We start from the raw sequence: 23,072 nt of genomic DNA, 5'->3' as shown, positions 1-23,072 counted from the left end.
CACATTGTTGTTTAAATGTCTTTTTCCTAAATTTGTTTTTCTTAGTACTTTCTTTTTTCAAAGTTTTCTTGCTGTCTTTTCTGAAACGAAAAGATGGTTTCAAATCAGCTTACCTTTCTCCTCTGAAACCATAATTCCAAAAATACCTGTTTCTAATTCCCGTCACCCATCTCCTCTAAAACCACATTGCTGAAAATACCTGGTTCTAAATCCTCTCCTCCCTTTCAGGGCAATATTTTCTGTGCTGGACCTGATGAAAGTGGACATGGCGAACTTTGCTGTCAGCAGCATTCGACCGCACCTCATGCAGCAATCAGTTGAGTATGAAAGGAAGAAGTTTCAAGAGCTTTTGGAGAAGCAGCCAAGTATGTTCAGAGCTTTGTGGAGCTCCTTGGTTGTCTGTGTTTTTTTTTTCATTTAAGTTGCTGTAGCTGCTTTTTTTTTTTTTTTTTTTTTTTTTTTTTTATTTTATTTTATTTGAAAGGCAGATACAGAGAGAGAGAAGGGGAGAAAGAGAAAGACAATGAGCTTCTATCTGGTTCACCCCCCAGATGGCTGCAACAGCCAGGGCTGGGCCAGGCTGAAGCCAAGAGCTTCTTCTGGGTCTCCCACATGGGTAGCAGGGGCCCAAGCACTTGCACCATCCTCTGCTGCTTTCCCAGGCACATTAGCAGGGAGCTGGATCAGAAGTGGAGCAGCTGGAACACGAACAGGGCCCATATGACATGTTGGCACTGCAGGCAGAGGCTTAACCTTCTATGCCACAGTGCCGGGCCCTTAACGGTACTGTTTTTTGTTTGTTTTTTGTTTTGTTTTGACAGGCAGAGTGGATAGTGAGAGAGAGAGACAGAGAGAAAGGTCTTCCTTTTGCCGTTGGTTCACCCTCCAATGGCCGCCACACTATGCTGATCCGAAGGCAGGAGCCAAGTGCTTCTTCTGGTCTTCCCTGAGGTGCAGGGCCCAAGCACTTGGGCCATCCTCCACTGCCTTCTCGGGCCACAGCAGAGAGCTGGCCTGGAAGAGGGGCAGCCAGGAAAGAATCCAGCACCCCGACCGGGACTAGAACCCGGTGTGCCGGCGCTGCTAGGTGGAGGATTAGCCTATTGAGCCGCGGCGCCGGCTAGTGTTTTCTTAATGGTAGTGTTTTCAAAAGAAAACTAAAATTCGGTGTGAGAATAGTCTAAGTTGAGGAAGGAAAAGTATAACATGTTAGGACTACAGTTAGAGCTGTGAAGCATTTGAAAAGAAAATTTAACTGACAGGAAGAACAATGGGGGATATGAGAACAGAAATGAAAGAACATGGGAGTGCTAATTTAAATAGTTAATGAAAATGCCAGTTTAAGGTAAATTGTATCCTTGTTATTTATTTTTTTAAAGATTTATTTACGGGGGTTGGCACTATCGTACAGCAGGTAAAACTGCTGCCTATAATGCCAGCATCCCATATGAGCATCGGTTTGAGACCTGGCTCTTCCACTTCCAGTCCAGCTCCTTGCTAATGTGCCTGGGAAAGCAGCATAAGATGGTCCAAGTGCTTGGGCCCCTGCACCCATTTGGGAGATCAAGAAGAAGCTCCTGGCTTCGGCCTGACCCAACCCTAGCCATTCTGGCCATTTAAGGAGTGAACCAGCGGATGGAAGATCTCTCTCTCTCTCTCTGTCCTTTCTTTCTCTGTAACTTTGCCTTTCAAATACATAAATGCTTAAAAAAAGATTTATATACTTATTTATTTCAAAGGCAGAGTGTCCGAGAGAAAGGTCTGGGCCAGGCTAAAACCAGGAAACAGGAACTCCATCCTGGTGTCTCACATGGATGGCAAGGGCTCAAGTACTTGAGCCATTTTCTGCTACTTTTCCAGGCACATTAACAGGAAGCTGGATTGGAAGCAGAGCAGCCAGAACTTGAACCAGCACTCTGATATGGGATGCCAGCAATGCAAGTGGCAGTTTAATCTGCTGTACCATAATGCTGGCCCCTCTTGGTCTTTTTAAAAATGACAAACTTCATGTCAATTCTGTATGCATAGATCTTTCACACCCAGGAAAAGTCTCATTTCATGAACCTATAGAATCTGAAACTATGTTGTATTTATAGGGTGCTATTTTTGGTCTCTGCATTGGCAGCTGATGTTCTGGGTAAATTTTAGGCTTCAGATGGAGTTTATTGTGAATTCATTTAGCCTCTGACTTTGCTGGTAACAAGACACAGATAGCAGCCTCTGGATAGATCCTGTTACCTGACCAGATTTGAGGCTTCAGTGCCAAGAGCAGTTGAGTCACCCAGCCCCAGACAGAGAAGTCTGAGGTGGTGCTGGGCCCAGGTGGAGTCTGGAAAGAGCAGATCGGAAGCAGCAGCAGCACCGGGAGACTGGCTGACGGTTCCAGGCTTGCACCGAGGGCTGTGCGTGCCTTGTCATTCATAATCCTGATGCAGCAAGCCCATGAGTTTAGCGCTGTTTTTTAAGTCTGACAGATATGGGAAACAGGTTTTGAGAGACCTTTGACCCGGATTGATTGAGCACACTCTGAACCAGTGACCAGTGTCATAGAGATTGAGGGTCCTGGGGGCACAGTTTTACAGGCCGAGGAGTCTTTTTTTTTTTTTTTTTTTAAAGATTTATTTATTTATTTGAAAGTCAGAATTACACAGAGAAGGAGAGGCAGAGAGAGACAGATATCTTCCAACTTCTGGTTCATTCCCCCAAATGGCTGCAACAGTCAGGACTGGACCAGGCAGGGGCCGGGGGCCAGGAGCTTCATCCATGTCTCCCACATGGATGCAGGGGCTCAAAGACATGGGCCATCTTCTACTGCTTTCTCAGGTAGATCAACAGAGAGGCAGATTGGAAGTGGAGGAGCTGGGACTCTGACCGGCACCCACATGGGACGCTGGAGCTGCAGATAGCAGATTAATCCGCTGCCCCACAGCACAATCGTCTGCCCACTGGGTTTTAAAGAGGAGAGCATTGGCAGAGCTGCAGCACCTGCCGGGACCCAGCAGATCACTCTTTGCTAAGCTAACTTGCACAAGATCTCCTTATTCTTTCTCTACACCCCTCAGAGTGCCCGCTGCACTAATCAGTTTAGAAAAGTAGAGAGAGTGTGAGGGCTGATGGGAGCCAGCTCCACATGCTGAGTTACACGCCAGGTACCGTGAGGCCAGAAGTGCACAAGACCGGTAGATGAAGATTAGACAAGAGAAGGCCTCACGATCAGCATAGTGGAGACTTGCCTCAGGGACCTTTGAGCTGGTATCTCATCCCGCCTGAGTCCAGCCGTCACCAGAGCCCTCAGCCGTGTCTCCTGTAGTGGTCAGGATGGGCGAAGGGAAGGGAATGACAGTTTGTTTACACCTGGCAGGTGGCCAGGCCTGGCCAGGTGCCACGTCCCAGTGTTCATGATCGCATTTAATCTGCACAGGGGCCTGTGAGGCAGGTGTTGTAAATGTCTTCAGATCAGGAATTCAGTAATCAGGTTAGGACTTGCCTGAGGTTACACAGCTGGGGATTGCAGCGCCGTGGTTTGAACGGAGTACTTCTCCGTCCGAAGTTCATACTCCATCCTGTGTCACACTGCCTAGGGGTCACGGTAAGAGTCACAGCTTTGTTTTTCTCAGATTCCCTGGACTTTGTCACACAGTGGCTAGAAGAAGCCTCAGATGACCTTATGACTCAGAAGCGTAAGTCTGCGCTGCCAGCCGGGGAAGAGGTGGCCGGCTCTAGGGACACCCCCGTGCTGAGTCCTGTCGCTGTCCAGAACTACGCATACCTGAAGCTTCTGAAATGGGACCACCTCCGGAGACCTTTCCCTGAAGTAGGTGCTCCTGTGCGCGCACTCACGCTTCTTGCTGTGCCGCTGATCTTCTTTAAAAGAATACCTTGTTTTCCGGTAAAATTCACGTCACAGACAATTCTCTTTTTAAGTGGACAACTTAGTAGTTTTTAGTGTATCTGCCAAATACGCAAACATTATCACCATTTAATTTAGAGCATTTTCACCACCCCAAAACGGACTTCTGTACCCATTAGCATTTCCAGTCCCTTCCCTCCTCCCTCCAGCCCCTGGTAACCACTCAGCTGTTTTCCCATCTCTGTGGATTTGCCTATTTTGGATATTTTATGTAAATAGAATCCCAACATATTGGCCTTTGATGTCCAGCTTTTTTCACTGGAGATAATATTCATCCATGTTCTCTTAGGTACCTCTACTTTATTTATTTTTTATTGTATTTTTAAAAAGATTTTATTTATTTAAAAGGCAGAGCTACAGAGAGGCAGAGAGAGAGAGAGAGGTCTAAAATCTTCTGATTTACTCACCAAATGGCTACAATAGCTGGAGCTGAACTGATCCAAAGCCAAGAACTAGGAGCTTCCTCTGGGTCTTCCATGTGGGTGCCTGGGCCCCAGCACCTGGGCCATCTTCTGCTGCTTTCCCAGGCCATAGCAGAGAGCTGGATTGGAAGTGGAGCAGCTGGGACTCGAACCAGCACCCATATGGGATGCTGGCACTGCAGGTGCTTTACCTGCTGGGCCACAGTGCTGACCCCTATTGTATTTTTATGGTGGTAAAATACACAGAACATAAAATATACCCTTTTGATCATTTTAAGTGTACAATTCAGTGGTGGTAAGTACATTCATATTGTTGTTCAGTCATCACCCTCTCCATTTCCTATCATCCCAAACTGTGAAACTCTACCTGTCATACCATAATTTCAGAGTCCCACCAATACCCTGGCCCCTGGAACCCTGACTACTGTAGTACCCTCATCGAAGTGAATCATACCCCGTTCTTTTGTGTTTGGCTTCTTTCATTTAGCATCATGTCTTTGAGGTTCAGCCTTGGTGTATTATGCATAAGCATTTTCTTCATTTTTAAGGCTGAATATTGTATTCCACTGGGTGAACAGGACACATTTTATTTCTTCATTCATCAACTGATGAACACACGGGTTGCTTCCACCTTCAGCTGTTTTGAGTTATGCTTCTGAATGAACATTCATGTACGAGTTTTTATGTGCACAGAGGATTAGAATTGCTGGGCTACGTGGCGTCTTTAACGTGCTGAGGAGCTGCCAAGTTTTCCCAAAGCAATTGCATCATTTCACAGTCCCACCAGCAATGCCTGATGCTTGCAGTTTGTGCCACTGATTTGTATCCTGTCTTAAAGCCACAGTAGTGGCGTTGCTTTATAGCGCTGTTAGAGGAGCTTCCTTGCCTTCCAGCTGAGCACACTTTTGTCTTCTGATGTTTTCCCGGTGACTACCTGTCCTGCAGACCTGTTTCAGAGCATGCCTACCAAGAGGGCTCCCACTTTGTCTGTAAATGGCTGTTGGGGTGTATGGACATCCCCACCCCATTTTCTCGGGCACTTAAGCTCCTTATCTCTAGCCACAGATCCTGCTACTTCTCTAAATATCTCTCTCAAAAGTTCCTGATTTTTCCTTTCAAGATGCTGTAAGTTTAGGTTTCATCTCCCACCTCCGAGTCCCCTGCTTTGTGCAGGAGCAGGCTCTGCAGGGGTGTGGCCTGCTGGGGAGTGTGTGCCTGCCTTTCTGTATGTCAGGTGGCGGGCTTTCTGCTGGTGGGACAAGCCAGCCTGACGCGTCCCTGAAGGAACCGTAGCTAAGTGGTACCTTTCCCCAGGGCCGGAGCTCTGCTCTTGGAGCTGAGCCTTGGAGAGCTTTTGCTCAGTTACAGGATATTCTTGGGAGAGCAGAGGGAAGTACAAGAGCTCAGGTGGGGAGTCCCTTGAGGCCTGTCTGTTCACCAGCAGAGCACCCACAGTCTTCAGAGGTAACTGTCACTTCTCAGAAGAATTCTGGGCTGTGGTCCCAGTTGCCACTGTCCTGATTTGGTGCGCCGCAGCCTTTCACTGCAAGACTGACCCTGGGTTATTTGATGAACCAGTGAAAGCTCTTGCGCCACGTTCACCCTCACTGTGCCCGGGGGCTGCCTCTAACCCTGCAGAGCTGTTGTGCTTTCCTGGCGGCTCTGGGTTGTCGAATGTCCATCCTCTCCCATTCCCTTTCCTTCTCCTTAGCAGCTCCTGAGAGCCTCCTTTCGCTGGCACTGCCCACCCCCTCGCCCCGCCCCCACCAGCACAGTGCACCTGCTGTCCTGCTTTGCTGGGGGCCCGGGGAGCTTTGCCACAGCACTTGGAGCAGTCCTGGACAGTGTCGGACAAGTTGGCGCCCTGGCGCTGCTCCTTGTTCCTCTTGCCCCTGGTGACACAGATCTCAATGATCGAACGCTGGCCCTGCAGGCCGCTGTGCACTTTCACAGCAGTCCTGCAAAGTAGGAGGAGCCCAGCAGGATCGGCTGCCGTTAGAGCTTTCGGAGCTGGGGTCTCTCCCCAGGGCTGCCCCGTGCTCTTCATGAACATGAATCCTGCATCCTTCCTGAGGAAGAAGGGGCACCCAAGTGGTTCACCTGTGACTCCCAGTAACTGAAAATCCCCAGGGGAGCGGCAGGGGCCGGCTTGGCACTGTGGCCCAGCGCCCCCTGCTGGCCAGCCCAAGCCCCCGCTGAGCCAAGGCCCTGTGTGTTGCAGACAGTGCTGATGGACCAGGCCCGCTTCCAAGAGCTGCAGCTCCAGCTGGAGCACCTGACCGTGCTGGGAGCTGTGTTGCTGGTCACATTCAGCATGGCAGCCCCAGGAATTTCCAGCCAGGCCGACTTTGCGAGGAAACTCAAGACGATGGTGAAGATTCTGCTAACCGATATGCACCTGCCGTAAGTGACTGAGAGCCTTTAATGGATGGGGGGTGAGGTTGGGGGTGGGGGCAGACAGCCGACTGGGGTGGGAGTGTCTCCAGGAGCTGAGAGGGAGGCCTGCTGCCTAATTATTCACAGGAGGAGCCCATGGCAGATGTTCAGGCCAGGAAGCTGCAAGTGTGCCTGAGGCCCTTGGACGGTGCAGCCTGGGCTGTCACCTGTGTCCCCCACAGCTGCTAGAACTTCTCCTTCAAAGCTACCAGTGAGAGAGGCCGTGTCCAAGGTTTCTCTGGGGGTCTGGCCCTGTGCTCCACCCTGTGCCCTGGCACTCAGGGGCTGGCACAGGGTTGTTTCCAGCAGTGAGTCCAGGGCGTGTTGTCCTATCCAAGGATCTGGACCCAGAACAGAGACAGCAACCTTCTCAGAACTCTGGACAGCAGGAGGGCTCCCCACAGCTGGAAGGGAGTCTGGGCCCCAGGGGATCATAGTGGCAATGCTTTTTTAACGTTTGGATTTTAGTTTTCGTTGTTATTCTTTATTTTAAAACAGTTCAGATGCTAAAGTGTTTCAAAAAGTCAAAAGGAACAAAAGAGCATCTGGTGGAAACTGTCTCACAGCCACCAGGCTCCGGGCTTCTTGGGTGTCCTGCCCGGGGCTATCTTGGGACAGACTCCAGTGAGCGCCAGGCCTGCTTCCTGGCGCCCAGGCCCACCGAGCTCTGGGAACGGAAGCCCCCCAGGCGGGCCCGAGGGGAGGGGCGTGGGCGGCGCCAGGAGGGGCTACCAGGAGGGGCTACCGGGCTGCTTGTTCATCAGCCTGCTCTCTCCGGCTTCCCCTTCCCTTCCCAGCTCCTTCCAGCTGAGGGATGCCCTGACCACCATCGGGGAGAAGGTCTGCCTGGAGGTGAGCAGCTGCCTCGCCCTGTGTGGGGCCGCCCCCTGCACCCCGGACAAGGAGACAGCGCTCAAGGGCCACATCCAGGCACTGGCCAGTGCCGATGAGCCGGTCCGCAGGCTCATGGGTACGTGTGTGAGTGGTAAGGGGGCGGCGGGCGGGGACTGTGTCCCTGAGGCGACTAGTGCTGGTGGTGGGGGGCGGCCTGGGACCCCGAGGGAGCTGACGTGGGGGTCCCAGCGCCCACCGTGCGGCTCGGCAGGCCTGGCTGGGAAGCGGTGGGTCAGACGTCAAAAGAAGGAAAGGAATAAAGAGGGGCCTGCGCTGTGGCACAGCGGGTAAAGCCACTGCTGCCTACGGTGTGGGTGTCTCATTTGGGCACGGGTCCAAAACCCGGCTTCCCATCCAGCTCTCAGCTATCCCTGGGAAAGCAATAGAAGAAGGCCCAAGTGCTTGAGCCCCTGCACCCAAGTTGGGAGACCTTGAAGAAGCTCCTGGCTCCTAGCTTCAGATTGGTGCAGCTCCAGCCGTTGTAGCCAATTGAAGAGTGAACCAATGGATGGAAGATCTCTCTCTCTCTCTCTCTCTCTCTCTCTCTCTCTCTCTCTCTCATTCTCTCTCATTCTCTCTCATTCTCTCTCTGTGTAACTCTGACTTTCTTTCCTTTTTTATTATTATTTGACAGGCAGAGTTAGAGACAGAGAGAAAGGTCTTCCTTCTGTTGGTTCATTCTCCAGATGGCTGCTACGGCCGGCACTGCGCCAATCCAAAACCAGGAGCCAGGTGCTTCCTCCTGGTCTCCCATGAGGGTGCTGGGTCCAAGCACTTGGGCCATCCTCCTGCCCTCCTGGGCCACAGCAGAGAGCTGGACTGGAAGAGGAGCAACTGGGACTAGAACCCGGCGCCCACATGGGATGCCGGCGCTGCAGGCGGAGGATTAACCAAGTGAGCCACAGTGCCAGCCCCAATTCTGACTTTCAAATAAATAAATCTTTAAAAAAAAAAAAAAAAAAGAAGGAAGGAAGGAATAAGGAAGGAGTGGGGAGGTCAGGATGGGAAGTATCACTGTACACCCAGGTCTATATATATGAAATACACAAAATTTGTTCCCCCTTTGTAAATAAAAGTTATTTTTTAAAAAAGCACAAGTGCCATCATAAATGTAAGGTCAGAGAAAAGGAGTGTGTGTTCATATTTAATGTGATATAAATAATTTCCTTCTTTATAGATTCTTAGAAGCAAGCTTTCTGAAAATATACCAGGAGGAAAAGCAATTGTAACCTGTAACAAAATAAGCAAAGTGCCATCAAGCATAGTGGGAGGTGGCTTTGAGCCATAGTTTGTAATTAGCCTTACTTCATATCAGGATGAGTTAGTAATCTGCCCATTAGTAATCTCTTGAGTTTTGAAAAAAAAGATGACTGAGCATGGATGTATTTTTTTCAAGAAGCTCTTTTTTCAAGAAAATTTTATTTTAAGGTGAACAGATGCCATGTATTTCATATATAAAGCCCTTTTGCCAGTTGGCTAACAGTTTATTTGTTGAAACTACAAAAATACTTAACTCATCAAAACAGTGCTGCTGAATGCATTAATATATAAAGGTATCAGATTGTTCATAATAAAAGTGATTCCAGGCTCCTGCTCATGTGCACCTTGGGAGGCAGCAGGTGACGGTTCAAGTAGTTGTGTCCCTGCCGCTCATATGGGGCACCTGGATTGAGTGTCTGGCTCCCAGCTTCAGCCTGGCCCAGCTCTAGCCGTTACGGTCGTTTGGGGGAGTGAACCGCAGCTGGAAGCTTTCTCGCTGTTTCTCTCTCAAATAATTTTTTTAAAATTCTATATTAGCTGCTACTTTTCACCTTCACAATAGTGACACTGCAGATGAAAAGTTCCATTAATTAGCTTGACTTAATCATTCTGTAATATATGCTTATTTTAAAACATGCGCACTGTGAATATATGCAGTCATTTGTCAGTTATACCTGAGAAAAGCTTAAGAGGAATTCTGTTTTATGGGTGATCAAGGAGCACAGTGTTTACTTTTTAAAATTCAGATTAAAATCTTTAGCCTGACTTAATTATGTTTTTTCCCCCCAAAGAAACTTAAGGAGTACAAATTCCATAAGTACAACTTTAGAAATATAGTGATTCTTTCCACCACACCTGCCCTCCCACACCAACTCCCACCACACCACCTCTTCTCTCTCCCATTCCCAGTCCCATTCTCCATTAAGATTCCATTTTCAATTAACTTTATACATAGAAGATCAACTCTATACTAAGTAAAGATTTCAACAGTTTGCACACACACACACACACACACACACACAAACAGAACAAGTTTTACAGTTAATTCTTTTTTTTTTTTTTTTTGACAGGCAGAGTGGACAGTGAGAGAGAGAGACAGAGAGAAAGGTCTTCCTTTGCCGTTGGTTCACCCACCAATGGCCGCCGCGGCCGGCGCGCTGCGGCCAGCGCACTGCGCTGATCCGATGGCAGGAGCCAGGAGCCAGGTGCTTTTCCTGGTCTCCCATGGGGTGCAGGGCCCAAGCACTTGGGCCATCCTCCACTGCACTCCCTGGCCACAGCAGAGAGCTGGCCTGGAAGAGGGGCAACCGGGACAGAATCCGGCACCCCGACCGGGACTAGAACCCGGTGTGCCGGCGCCGCAAGGCGGAGGATTAGCCTAGTGAGCCGCGGCGCCGGCCACAGTTAATTCTTATAATACAACTCATTGAGGACAGAGTTCCTGCATGGGAAGTAAGTGCACAGTGACTCCTGTTGTTAACTTAACAGCGATCACCCGAAGCTCTTGACGTGAGCTGCCTTTTGAATCCACAGTCTCCATCAGTATTTAGACAAGGCCATTAGCAAGTGGACGTTCTCTCCTCCCTTCAGAGAAAAGTACATGCTTCTTTGACCCCTTCTTTCCACTGGGGTCTCATTCACAGATCCTTTATGTAGGACATTTTTTGCCACAATGTCCTGGCTTTCCATGCTGGAAATGCTCTTGTGGGCTTTTCAGCCAGACCAGCATGCCTTAAGAGCTGATTCTGAGATCAGAGTACTATTTAAAGCGATGGTCATTCTATGAGTCTGCTGTGTGGACTGCTTTCCAAGTTGGAACATTCTCTCCTTTTTAATTCTATCTATTATTTTTATCAGACACTTGATCCTATTTACATGATGACTTGAACACTTAATCCTATCTGTATGTTCACTTTAACATTTAATATGATCACTTTAACACTTAAGATGGTATTTTTACCACCCAGCTTAATGGGATTTGGGATCCCATGGTAAGTTTGTTTTATTTTATTTTATTTATTTTTTAACAGGTAGAGTTAGACAGTGAGAGGGAGAAAGATGGAGAGAAAAGGTCTTCCTTTTTCTGTTGGTTCATCCCCCAAGTGGCTGCTACGGCCGGTGCACGGGCCAATCCAAAGCCAGGAGCCAGGTGCTTCCTCCTGGTCTCCCATGCGGGTGCAGGGCCCAAGCACTTGGGCCATCCTCCACTGCCTTCCCGGGCCACAGCAGAGAGCTGGCCTGGAAGAGGGGCAACCGGGACAGAATCCTGTGCCCCGACCGGGACTAGAACCCAGGGTGCTGGCGCTGCAGGCGGAGGATTAGCCTAGTGAGCTGCGGCGCTGGCCCCATGGTAAGTTTATAAACTGTACCTTTAGGAGTAAGTCTGCAGGAATGTATGCGGAACTATATAGCTTTGCAGTTACAGGCTTCCTCTTCCCTCTCTTATTTCCACTCTTTATTTTTCACTGAGATCAATTTCAGTTGACTTTAGACACATATGATTAACTCTGATAAGTAAAGAATTCAACAAATAGTATGAAGGAAAATGTTTCCTTGACAGTCAAGACAAGGACTGTTCAACTCATTGCTTTTCAAAGTGTCAATTTCACTTCTATGGATTTTCTTTTAGGTGCTCTATTATCACAGATCAGGGAGAACATATGATATCTGACCCTTTGGGACTGGCTTATTTCACTAAGTATGATGTTTTCCAGATTCATCCATTTTGTTGCAAATGACTGGATTTCATTTTTTTTAACTGTTGTGTAGTATTCCATAGTGCACATATTCCATAGTTTCTTTATCCAGTTTTTGGTTGACATTTAGGTTGATTCCATGTCTTAGCTATTGTGAATTGAGCTACAGTAAACATGGGGGTTCAGATAACTTTTATTTGCTGATTTCATTTCCCTTGGGTAAATTCCCAAAGTGGGATGTCTGGGTCATATGATAAGTCCATATTCAGATTTCTGAGGTATCCCCATCCCCATACTGAGAACGTTTACATTCTTACCAACAGTGGATTAGGGTATCTTTTTTTCCACCTTCTCGCCAGCATTTATTGTTTGTTGATTTCTGTTTGAAAGCCATTCTTACTGGAGTGAGGTGAAGCCTCAATTTGATTTGATTTGTATTTCCCTGACAGCTAGTGATCCCAAACATTTTTTTATGTGTCTGTTGGCCATTTGGATTTTTTCTTTTGAAAAATATCTGTTTAAGACCTTTGCCCATTTCTTATCTGCATTGTTTGTTTTGTTGTTGTGGAGTTTCTTGATCTCCGTATATATTCTGGTTATTAATCCTTTATCAGTTGCATAGTTTGCAAATAATTTCTCCCATTCTGTTGGCTGCTTCTTCACCTTCCTGAGTGTTTCTTTTGCAGTAAAGAAGCTTTCTCAATTTGGTGTAATCCCATTTGTTAATTTTGGCTTTGATTGCCTGTGCCTCTGGGGTCAGGGTTTCCCCAGTGTTCTCTAATAATTTGATGGTATCAGGTCACAGATTTAAGTCTTTAATCCATTTTGAATGGATTTTTATGTGAGGTATAAGGTAGGAGTCCTGCTTCATACTCCTGCCTGTGGAAATCCAGTTTTCCCGGCACCATTTGTTGAAGAGACTGTCCTTGCTCTAGGGATTGGTTTTAGTTCCTTGGTCAAAATAAGTTGGTTATAGATGCTTGGGTTGACTTCTGTCATTTATATTCTGTTCCGTTGGTCTATCCATCTGTTTTTCTATCAATATAGGCTGTTTTGATTATAACTGCCTTGTAATATGCGTTGAAATTTAGTATTGCAATGCCTCAGGCTTCGTTTTTGTTATATAAGATTGCTTTAGCTATTCAAAGTATTCTGTGTTTCCATATGAATTTCACCATCATTTTTTCTAGATCTGAGAAGAATGGCTTTGGTATTTTGATTGGTATTGCATTGAATCTGTAAATTGCTTTCAAAAGAATGGACATTTTGATGATCCTTCTAATCCAAGAAATGAAAGATTTTGCAATTTTTTTGTATCTTTTTTTTCTTTCTTTAGTGTTTTGTAATTCTCATTGTAGAGAACTTTGACATCCTTGGTTAAATTTATTCCAAGATACTTGATTTTGTTTGTAGCTATTGTGAACGGGATTGATTTTAGAAGTTCTTTCTCAGCTGTGGCATCGTCTGTGTATACAAAGGCTGTGGATTTTTCTGCACTGATTTTATACCCTGCTACTTTACCAAATTCTTCTATGAGTTTCAATAGTCTGTTGGTGGAGTCTTTTGGATCCCCTATATATAGAATCATGTCATCTGCAAATAGGGATAGTTTGACTTTCTCGTTCCAGGTTTGTATCCCTTTGATTTCTTTTTCTTTCCTAATGGCTCTGGCTAAAACTTCCAGGACTATATTGAATAGCAATGGTGAGAGTGGCTATCATTGTCTGGTTCTGGATCTCAGTGGGATTGTTTCCAACTTGTCCCCATTCAATAGGATGCTGGGTGTGGGTTTCTCATAAATTGCCTTGATTGTGTTGAGGAATGTCCCTTCCATACCCAATTTGCTTAGAGCTTTCATCATGCAGGAGTGTTGTATTTTATCAAATGCTTTCAATCTATTGAGATAATTATGTGATTTTTGTTCTTCAGTTTTTTAATGTGATGTATTACATTGATTTTGTGAATGTTGAACCATCCTTGCATAACAGGGATAAATCCCACTTGGTCTGGGTGAATGATCTTTCTGATGTATTTGGATTTGATTGGCTAGAATTTTTTTGAGGATTTTTGCATCTATGTTCAATAGGGAAATTGGTCTGTAGTTCTCTTTCACTGTTGCATCTTTTTTGGGTTTAGGAATTAAGGTGATGCTGGCTTCATAGGAAGAATTTGGGAGGATTCCCCCCTTTCAGTTATTTTGAATAGCTTGAGAAGAATTGGAGTTAGTTCTTCTTTAAATGTCTGGTAGAATTCAGCAGTGCAGCCATTTGGTCCCGAACTTTTCTTTGTTGGGAGGGCCTTTATTACTGATTCCATTTCCATCTTGATAATTGGTCTGTTTAGGTTTTCTGTATCTTCATGGCTCAATTTAGGTAGGTTGTATGTGTTCAGGAATCCATTTCTTTTAGGTGTCCCAGTAGGCTAGCATACAGCTCTTCATATGTAATTTCTGATAATTCTTTTGATTTCTTTGGTATCTGTTGTTACACTTCCTTTTTCATCTCTAATTTTATTGATTTGGGTCTTCTTTTTTTGGTTAGTTGGACCAATGGGGTATCATTTTTTTTTTTTTTTTTTCAGAAAACCAGCTCTTCGTTTTACTGATCTTTTGTATTGTTTGTTTGTTTGTTTCAATGTTGTTGATTTCTTCTCTTTTTAATTATTTCCTTTCTCCTATTTTTGGGTTTGGTTTGCTGTTTTTCTAAATCATGGAGATACATTCATAGCTCATTTTTTTGGTGCCTTTCCAATTTCTTGATGTAGGCACTAATTGCTATAAACTTTCCTCTTACCACTGCTTTTGCTGTATCCCTTAAGTTTTGCTATGTTGTATTGTCATCTTCATTTGTTTCCAGAAATTTTTTGCCTTCTCTTTTGATTTTTTTCTGTGACCCACTGTTCATTCAGGAGCATGTTGTTCAGTCTCCATGTGTTTGCATATGCTCTCAGATTCCTGAGTTGCTGATTTCCAGCTTCACTGTATTGTGGTCTGTTAAGATGCATGGTATGATTTTTATTTTTTTTTAATTTGATGAGACTTCCTTTATGGCCTAGCATGTGGTCAATCCAAGAGAAAGTGCCACACACTGGAGAGAAGAATGTATATGCAATTGTAGGATGAAAATTCTATAGATATCTGTTAGGTCTGTTCTGTCCACAGTGTCAGGGCAGAGTTATAGAGAGGCAGAGACAGAGGCAGAGAGAGAGCGAGGTCTTCCATCTGCTGGTTCACCCCCAAATCAGCTGGGCTGATCTGAAGCCAGGAGCTTCTTCTGGGTCTCCCACATGGGTCCAGGGGCCCAAGGACTTGGGCCGTCTTCTGCTGCTTTCCTAGGGCTTGGCAGAGAGCTGGACTAAAAGCAGAGCAGCCAGAACTTGAACCATATGGGATGCCAGCACTGTAGGCGGTGGCTTTATCCGCTATGCCACAGTGCTGGCCTCTAAATTAAGCTGTTTTAAAGCCTACTTCCCCCTTACCCTGCACAGGTCACAGCAAGGTGAGTTGGGCTCTTGCAGATCTTACAGTATCTGGGTCTTCAAGGTTACATTCTCTGAGTTGGAAGCAAGGTGGGACGGGCTCTGTAACCAGGTCGTGGCTAACAGACTGCTCCTTGTCCTGGTGTCTTGGTTGCTTCATAATATCCAGGGTATCCAGGACAGCCCTGCAGATAAAAACCAGGCCTTGGGTGGGAATGATGCGAGGATCTCGACTTTGGAGTGAAGCTTCCAGCCTTGGGAGCCTTAGAGAGCCACACTAACTTGGGTATGGGGAGCTAGGCCCCAGCCCATTGGTAGGAAGGAAATGAATTGTTTGCACCTGAGAAGATACTCCAGGGCAGGGGTTGGGGTGTGCAGTTAAATGTCCCTATTATTTATTTATTTATTTATTTTTGACAGAGTGGATAGTGAGAGAGAGAGACAGAAAGGTCTTCCTTTGCCGTTGGTTCACCCTCCAATGGCCACCATGGCTGGCGTGCTGCAGCTGGCGCACCGCACTGATCCGATGGCAGGAGCAGGTGCTTCTCCTGGTCTCCCATGGGGTGCAGGGCCCAAGCACCTGGACCATCCTCCACTGCATTCCTGGGCCACAGCAGAGAGCTGGCCTGGAAGAGGGGCAACCGGGACAGAATCCGGCGCCCCGACCGGGACTAGAACCCGGTGTGCTGGCGCTGCTAGGTGGAGGATTAGCCTAGTGAGCCACGGCGCTGGCCCCTATTATTTCTATAATCTGCAAAAAATGTGACACGAGCAAACCTTGTTTGGCTGTTGAGGCTAACAGGAGAGTACAAATGCTTTGAGGGGAGGTGCTAAAAGAGTTAACCAGACTACTGCTCGGAGTGGGGCAGGTTTACGATGCTGGTGGCTTCTGAGGCCCTCAGGAGGCTCAGTGAAGGAAGCTCCTGGTCTTTCACGGCTTCGTGAGAAAAGGCGGATCCCCGTCAGTGGTGCTTGAGTCGTCCCTTTTTCCCCTCTTTATTGAACTTACAGTTCCTGCTGTATTTTGTCCTCCTTTTATGTGACGTCCAGCGATGATGGTTGGTCTCAATATGAGAGCAGAGCAGGTCAGCGCTCAGCTCCCCTTTCATCCATGTACACACCCCTGTGGTCCAAGTGTGTGTGTGCGGGTGTTTTGAGATTTTTTTGTTTTCAAAGAGTTACAGAGAGAGAGAGAAAGATCAATCTTCCATCTGTTGGTTCACTCCCCAGATGGCCACAAGGGCCAGGCTGAGCCAAGTTGAAGCCAGGAGCTAGGGGCATCTTCCAGATTTCCCATGGAGTGCAGGGGTCCAAGCACCTGGGCCATCTTCCACTGCTTTCCCAGGCATTAGCAGGGAGCTGGATTGGAAGTGGAGCAGCCAGGTCTCAAACCAGTGCTTATATGGGATGCCAGTGCTGCTGGTGGTGGCTTAACCTGCTATGCCACAGCTCCTGCCCCACAAATGTGTTTTGAGCTTCTCTGGGGAGCCAGTTCTCATACCAGGCATCGTGCTGGGTGCTGAGGAGAGATGATGAACAAAATAAGTGTGGTGCCTACCTTCATGAAACTGACCTGCTGGAGAGGAAGGAAAACATACAAATGGGGTGAATGTTCAGAAGCAGTGAGGTGCTGTGGGCGGCAAGGAAGAAGGGTTCGGTGAAGACATGGTGGTTAAGCTAAGAGCCAAAGCCTGTCAGAAGTCCGTATGGTTTCTGGAACAAGGAACAACTCACCACTTTCTTTCCCATCACAGAATCCCGAATCCTGACCTTCTTAGAGACCTACCTTGCCTGGGGCCATCAGAAACCGCTGCCCGCAGTACCTGGAGGGTTGGGTCCTGTTCAGAAGGAGCTGGAGGAAGTCGCTGTTAAATTTGTACGCCTGGTCAACTATAACAAGATGGTCTTCTGTCCCTACTACGACGCAATCCTCAGTAAGATCCTCATCAGGTCCTAACGTGGACACCCTGTGCTGCAGCAGTGCTACTCGCCCCTGAACACCTGTTCTCAACTCTAATGTTGCTTTGGAAAATGGCTGTGTAGTACAAGTCTATTTAATAGCTCTGACTCCAAAGGGAAGAATATCATGTATCACTGTTGAGAAATCCACTGGGTTCCACTTTGAGAGATTGTATTTACGAGTGCAAGTTGATAAATCAAAGCAGCTTCCTGTTATCCTGGTTTTGTAGGTAGCTCTCAGCTCTGAAACAGTTGGCTGCCTGTGTGTGCACTCCTTCTCCACCGTGGTTGCAGCAGCCACGGCCTCTCTCTCCTGCGGCCTGGAGTAGGTCTTTCAGACCCTCCTGCCACAGCTCCCACAGGAAGAGACCAAGCCCCGCCTTGCACAGTGGCCACCCAGTATTCTGTGTTGGGAGGGCGCCTGTGGCCTCCCTCCCACAGCACTTCCTCCCTGCCTGCCTAGCCAGGTCCTCAGAGCTCCTTTGTTCCAGAACAGAGTTATTGTTTTAAAAAGCCCGCTCTTCTCCACAGTTACTCACAACCTGAATGATAGCAGCTGTGACTTACAGGATCTTAAAAAAAAAAAGAACTTCATTGGTTTTGTTTTTTTTTCTTTTAAGCCTTGAAAGTTAGGAGGGAATTTTAGAAAATATGTATGTATGTGTATATATGTATTAATGTGAAAGGAAAAATGTGGATTTTACTGAAAAATTCACTTTGATACAAGACACAGATGTACTGATTGAATTAGACTTCTAGAAGGAATTAAAGTGTCTTCAGGGAAAATAGCCCAACCTCAACCTCAGTAATCTCTTAGATAAGGCAGTCACGGAGAATCCCTGGGTTCTCAGCAGTATTTTTCAAGGAACTCCAGTGCTCGGAACTGCTGGCGTGTCATGTGGTCCAGACAGTGATCTGGGTCTCACAGATGAGCTTTTCTGTTAAAGGCCTGTGTGTCGTGTGCGTGCAGTCCACGGGCTTTCCCCAGGGACAGTCTAGCAGGAGCACAGCCGAGGGCCCGTTGGAGTGCTCTCTAGCTGCCCAAATAGCAGGGGTAAAACCGCTGGAGGAAGCCCTTGGTGAGGGGCGTGGCCGGGCAGGACAGAGCCAGAGGGGCCCAGGGAGGGGCTGGGGGAGGAGTCCCTGCAGGCCGCCTGTGACGCCAGGCATCTTAAGTCAGTGGGTACACTGAGGGATGCGAGTTCTTCGGATACATGCGACTCTGCCCGTCGTTTAGTTGGAAACTTACGCTGCATTGTGTGGTCAAGACGTCATTAAAGCTTAGAAACAAGGACGCGACCTCCCTGGCTCCTGCAGAAGGAGAGCTCGGTGAGACGATCCGGGGGCAGCTGCACGGGGACTCGGGCAGATGCCCCTGCTGTGCGTGGGGAAGTGGCTGCACGGACCTTGGCGGGTGGCCCCACAGCAGCACTGGGCAGAGGGCAGACAGAGTGCCAGACCCAGGGCTTCTGGGGAGACCGCAGTGGTCCCAGGGCTCGTACGCAGGACTTGGATCTGATTTTGATGCGTGAACGGATGAGTGATGAACTTAGTTCTAACCCATGGTGATGGGATGCATTTAAAAAATCACTGAGTAGAGTCAGGGCATCTTCAGGGCCCAGGTAGGAGACTGGCGAGCCTGGGGCCTCTGTAAAGCGCAGACAGTGTATTCCAGGGGAGTTGTAAAGAACCAAGTCACACCTGTGCATTGTGAGTGACGTGGCTTCCGGAAGTGTTCTTTGAGGTGGGGGTCGCTGTGGGGCAACGTTGCTCCTGGTGAATGGTGACTGGGCTCCGAGCACCCAGGGATGGCCCGGCTCAGCCTCCGGGCGTCTGGGGCCTGTCCTCCCGCTCCAGGCAGGAGGACAGGAGCTTTGCTGTCACTGCAGGGGGCATCGCCACCCCCGGCCCCTCTTTGCCAGTTTCCGGAAGGCTGCTCTTCTTCCTCATGGGTCCTAGCTTGACAAGCTGGGGCCACTTGAAATCGTGAGGCAGCTCTAGTAAGCAGCTCGCAGCCTTTCTCAGGCCCCTCTACCTCAGTAGTGGACGCGCGCAGCTGGCAAGGCCAAGGGTGAAGGGGGCCGAGTTCAGAGCGCCGGCGTTCCCAGGAGCCTCTGCTGCTCCGGGAAGGTAGTGAGCTCATTTGCTTCCTGGGGTCTCAGAATTAGCAGCAGGGGCCAGGAAATCCGTGCAGTTCACTGCTCCCTCAGGAAACCTTATTAAACATCTGCTTGTATCTCGCTCCCACCCCACAGCCCTCCCTCCAAGACGAAACGTTCTTTGGAGTATACAGTAGCCTTCTTCAGAATCGAATTGATTCTGCATACTACAGAATGATTGGCTGGGACCTGCTTCCTGACGGGTTTGTGGAGACAAGTGCTTCGGCATGAAATCCTGGGTGTCCCTGGTGCAGTACCCGCCTGCCTGGGCACAGGACCGAGCCCTCAGAGCGAGGTCACTATCACCAAGCCTCTTAGACCCGACGCTTTCATGAATGAATGGATGTCTAGAGCAGTAACTGCTGCGTTGTTGGCTCTTGGTTAGGCGGATGGATTCTTAGCCTAAGTGTTTTTGTTTTTTCTTAAACTCTTTTCCTTTTAAATCTAGCTGCAAAATGTGGTTACTTATGTAACCATGTAACACGATTGTAAGTATTCTTCAGATGAGAGCCACACTGATTGGGGGTCTTACTGATTAAATGCAGTGGGTTGGGTGTATGAGAACGTGTTCTCTATGGAGAAAAGTTACCGGTAAGGTTGACTTCCTGGCCTGCAGCAAGCTCACACAGGCCAGCGGTTCTGGGAGGGCTACTCGGCGGCCGGTGTTCGTGGAGGTGCTGCGGTTCTTTTCTGCAAAGCCTTAAGATGCCTGGGAATAGAGGAGAGATTGCCGCCGCCAACCCTGCTGGTGCGTGCCAAAGGGGCCAGGCCTGGGTGCATGGTGTGCAGTGCCCTGCATATGCCCCGTTTCTGAGTACAACATTTCTTTTCCTTTTGAGGTAGGGTGGGAGGGAGGGAAGCCAGGGCTCCTACCTCCGCCACGGTGCATCCTCACGGTGGCCAGTCAGGGCTGGGCTCCCACACCCGCACACTGCGGGACCAGTCGGAACACTGCGCCTTCCAGTCGGAACATCCAGTGGCAAAGTTCCTGATTCAGAGGAAGAGCTGGGTTCAGGTCCTTTTTTCCCCTCTGTTGCCTGTCACTGGCTGTGTGATGGTGGACCAGGCGTTCTCCCTTGGGCCTTTGTATTTTCATCTATAAAATGGAGCACTATTCACTATATTGTTGCTATGGGGATTATGTTTGGTACTGGATATTAGGATCCTGTGTACATAGAGAGGGTCTGTTTATTTTATTAATAATAACGGAGAGCATGGAAGCCCCTACACGTTGATGCCCGTCCGCGTTAGGGGTGGATCCCAGGTTAGCGTCCAGGCTCCCTTCAGTCAAGCGCACTGGGAAGGTTTTCTCCCATCGTCTCCCACGGCTGTTTCCTCTCATCGCCTCCTGCAGACTTACCGTTCCTTACCACCCAGCGTTCACCTCTATAAGTAACTACAATGATCTTTGCAATTGTATTTATAGTAGATTTTTGTATTATATAATTATTTTAGTGGATACCATTTTTATTCACAGGCAACCTCACGGGTGGGGAAGGGGATAACCTTTAAGCCCAAATCAGCTCCATTTATTAACCTATTAAATGTTCACCGGTACTTTCAGAAATAGCCAGAGACCTAAAAATCAGTGTCAGAAGCCTAAACAGGCAGGGTTTTACCTAAAACTCTCCTCGTGTGGATTTCTGTTATGCCTGACTTAACTTTTGAACCTAAGAACCAGAAATACACTGTCATCCTGGTGTGACCAAGGGCACTTGCTCGAATTTGAATCAGATGTGTGATGTTAGCAGCACTGGCTAAACTTGACTCCCCGTAAGCCCAACAATTTTTAAGCTCGCTTTATCTGAACTAAACACGGAGAACTTTGAACTGCAACATCTAACTAAAACTAACCTTCAAGCTGAAGTCATACTATTGCTTTTCTCTCTTACTCGTGTTGCCTCTGCCTTTTAGAGCACTGTCCTCCTTAATGCCCACGGCAGAACTCTGGTCGTGTTCACACAGGGAAGGAAGTTTAGCAAATGGCTGGGCTGTTTTTCTTACTCCCAAAGTTTGGTAAGCTGACACTTCTGTTGAATGATTAAGATGTACTTAAATCAGTAACATGTACCTGAATTGTGTTACTTGGTGAATAACCATTTTAATGAAGTTTGCTTTGGGAATGGAAATGTAAGAAAACAGAATGTGAACCTGGTGATTTATGTATCAACTACAGGTCAACAGAGGATTATATAAAATTACTAAATAAATTCATAATTATTGACCCAGATCAATATTCTAATAAAAGTGGTGTATTTTTTTCATTATTTTTCGGTGGTACAATTTGGTTGTTCAGTTTTACATTACTAGTGGCTTATATAGTCTTTACTTTGTTAAGTGTGGCAATATGGATAGAACCTTGTTTTAAATTTAGTGATAAAGGCCAGTGTTTGACTAATTTTTGTTTAGGAAAAATTTACAGATGTCCTTGAAATTTGGTTCTAGAATCTTGGAGATGTTATCGTGGCTCTTAGAAAAGGTGAGAGTATCATTTGTCAATTTCTTTTGGTCTAGCCCATGTATAAATATATATGAGAGTCCTTTGGAATATAGGACTGATTATACCATGAGTCTGCACATTAGATTCCAAAATTCAGATGTCTAACATTATATATGTGTACGTATGTGTACACAGTTTTCTCTTGATTACATTCTAAAAAAAGTCATTTTCCATGCATGTTCCTGTAGCTCTTATTACCTAGAGGAACACTACTACAGATCACTTACAGGTGTTTGGAACTATATCATCTTCAAAGCACTAACCACCAAAGATGGCACTTCAGGGGAGTCTGTACCTCTATGTTTTATTTTTTTTTTTTTTTTTTTTTTTTTTTTTTATTTTTTTTTTATTTTTTTTGACAGGCAGAGTGGACAGTGAGAGAGAGAGACAGAGAGAGAGAAAGGTCTTCCTTTGCCGCTGGTTCACCCTCCAATGGCCGCCGCTGCAGCCGGCGCACCGCGCTGATCCTGGCAGGAGCCAGGAGCCAGGTGCTTTTCCTGGTCTCCCATGGGGTGCAGGGCCCAAGCACCTGGGCCATCCTCCACTGCACTCCCTGGCCATAGCAGAGAGCTGGCCTGGAAGAGGGGCAACCGGGACAGAATCCGGCGCCCCAACCGGGACTAGAACCCGGTGTGCCGGCGCCGCAAGGTGGAGGATTAGCCTATTGAGCCACGGCGCCGGCTCTATGTTTTATTTTTTTAATAATTATTTTATTTATTTGAAAGAGTTAGAGAGCTAGAGCCAGAGAGAAGTCTTCTATCCACTGGTTCACGCCTCTAATGACTGCAGTGGCCAGAGCTGAGCTGATCTGGAGCCAGGATCTTCCTCCAGGTCTCCCATGCAGGTGCAGGGCCCAAGGACTTGGGCCATCTTCTGCTGCTTTTCCAGACCATAGCAGAGAGCTGGAGCAGAAGTGGAGCATCCAAGACTAGAACAGGTGCCCATGTGGGAAGCTGGTGCTGCAAGCTGGGGCTTTAACCGCTGCACCACAGTGGCAGCCCCTGTACCTCTCTATTTTAAAATCTATGCCACATGCTCCTACTTGTGCCTTTAAGATTGTTCTGTTGGGGCCGGCGCCGCGGCTCACTAGGCTAATCCTCCGCCTAGCGGCACCGGCACACCGGGTTCTAGTCCCGGTCGGGGCACCGGATTCTGTCCCGGTTGCCCCTCTTCCAGGCCAGCCCTCTGCTGTGGCCAGGGAGTGCAGTGGAGGATGGCCCAGGTGCTTGGGCCCTGCACCCCATGGGAGACCAGGAAAAGCACCTGGCTCCTGGCTCCTGCCATCGGATCAGCGCAGTGCGCCGACCGCAGCGCGCCGGCCGCGGCGGCCATTGGAGGGTGAACCAACGGCAAAAGGAA

General features: G+C 47.8%; 2 protein-coding genes across 8 annotated transcripts in view; one reads left to right on the top strand and one right to left on the bottom strand.

Moving 5' to 3' along the window:
• TCP11L1 (t-complex 11 like 1) overlaps window positions 1-21,460 on the top strand; it is a 46,243-nt gene extending 24,783 nt beyond the window's left edge. For all 7 annotated transcript variants that reach the window (XM_008269518.4, XM_008269545.4, XM_008269529.4 and 4 more), the window contains 5 exons: window positions 229-365; window positions 3,618-3,814; window positions 6,554-6,735; window positions 7,566-7,738; window positions 16,850-21,460. In XM_008269518.4, coding sequence (XP_008267740.2) covers window positions 229-365; window positions 3,618-3,814; window positions 6,554-6,735; window positions 7,566-7,738; window positions 16,850-17,052 — 892 coding nt within the window. In that variant the 3' untranslated portion in view covers window positions 17,053-21,460. The remainder of the gene's footprint in view (window positions 1-228; window positions 366-3,617; window positions 3,815-6,553; window positions 6,736-7,565; window positions 7,739-16,849) is intronic.
• Window positions 1-23,072, bottom strand: part of CD59 (CD59 molecule (CD59 blood group)) — a 684,742-nt gene that overhangs the window by 18,730 nt on the left and 642,940 nt on the right. The gene's annotated exons all lie outside the window — the stretch shown is intronic.

Source organism: Oryctolagus cuniculus, chromosome 1 (genome assembly GCF_964237555.1).
Source record: "Oryctolagus cuniculus chromosome 1, mOryCun1.1, whole genome shotgun sequence".
In the NCBI taxonomy this organism is placed as follows: domain Eukaryota; kingdom Metazoa; phylum Chordata; class Mammalia; order Lagomorpha; family Leporidae; genus Oryctolagus; species Oryctolagus cuniculus.
The sequence above is the reverse complement of the archived record's forward strand: the minus strand, read 5'-3'. Positions and strand labels throughout refer to the sequence as shown.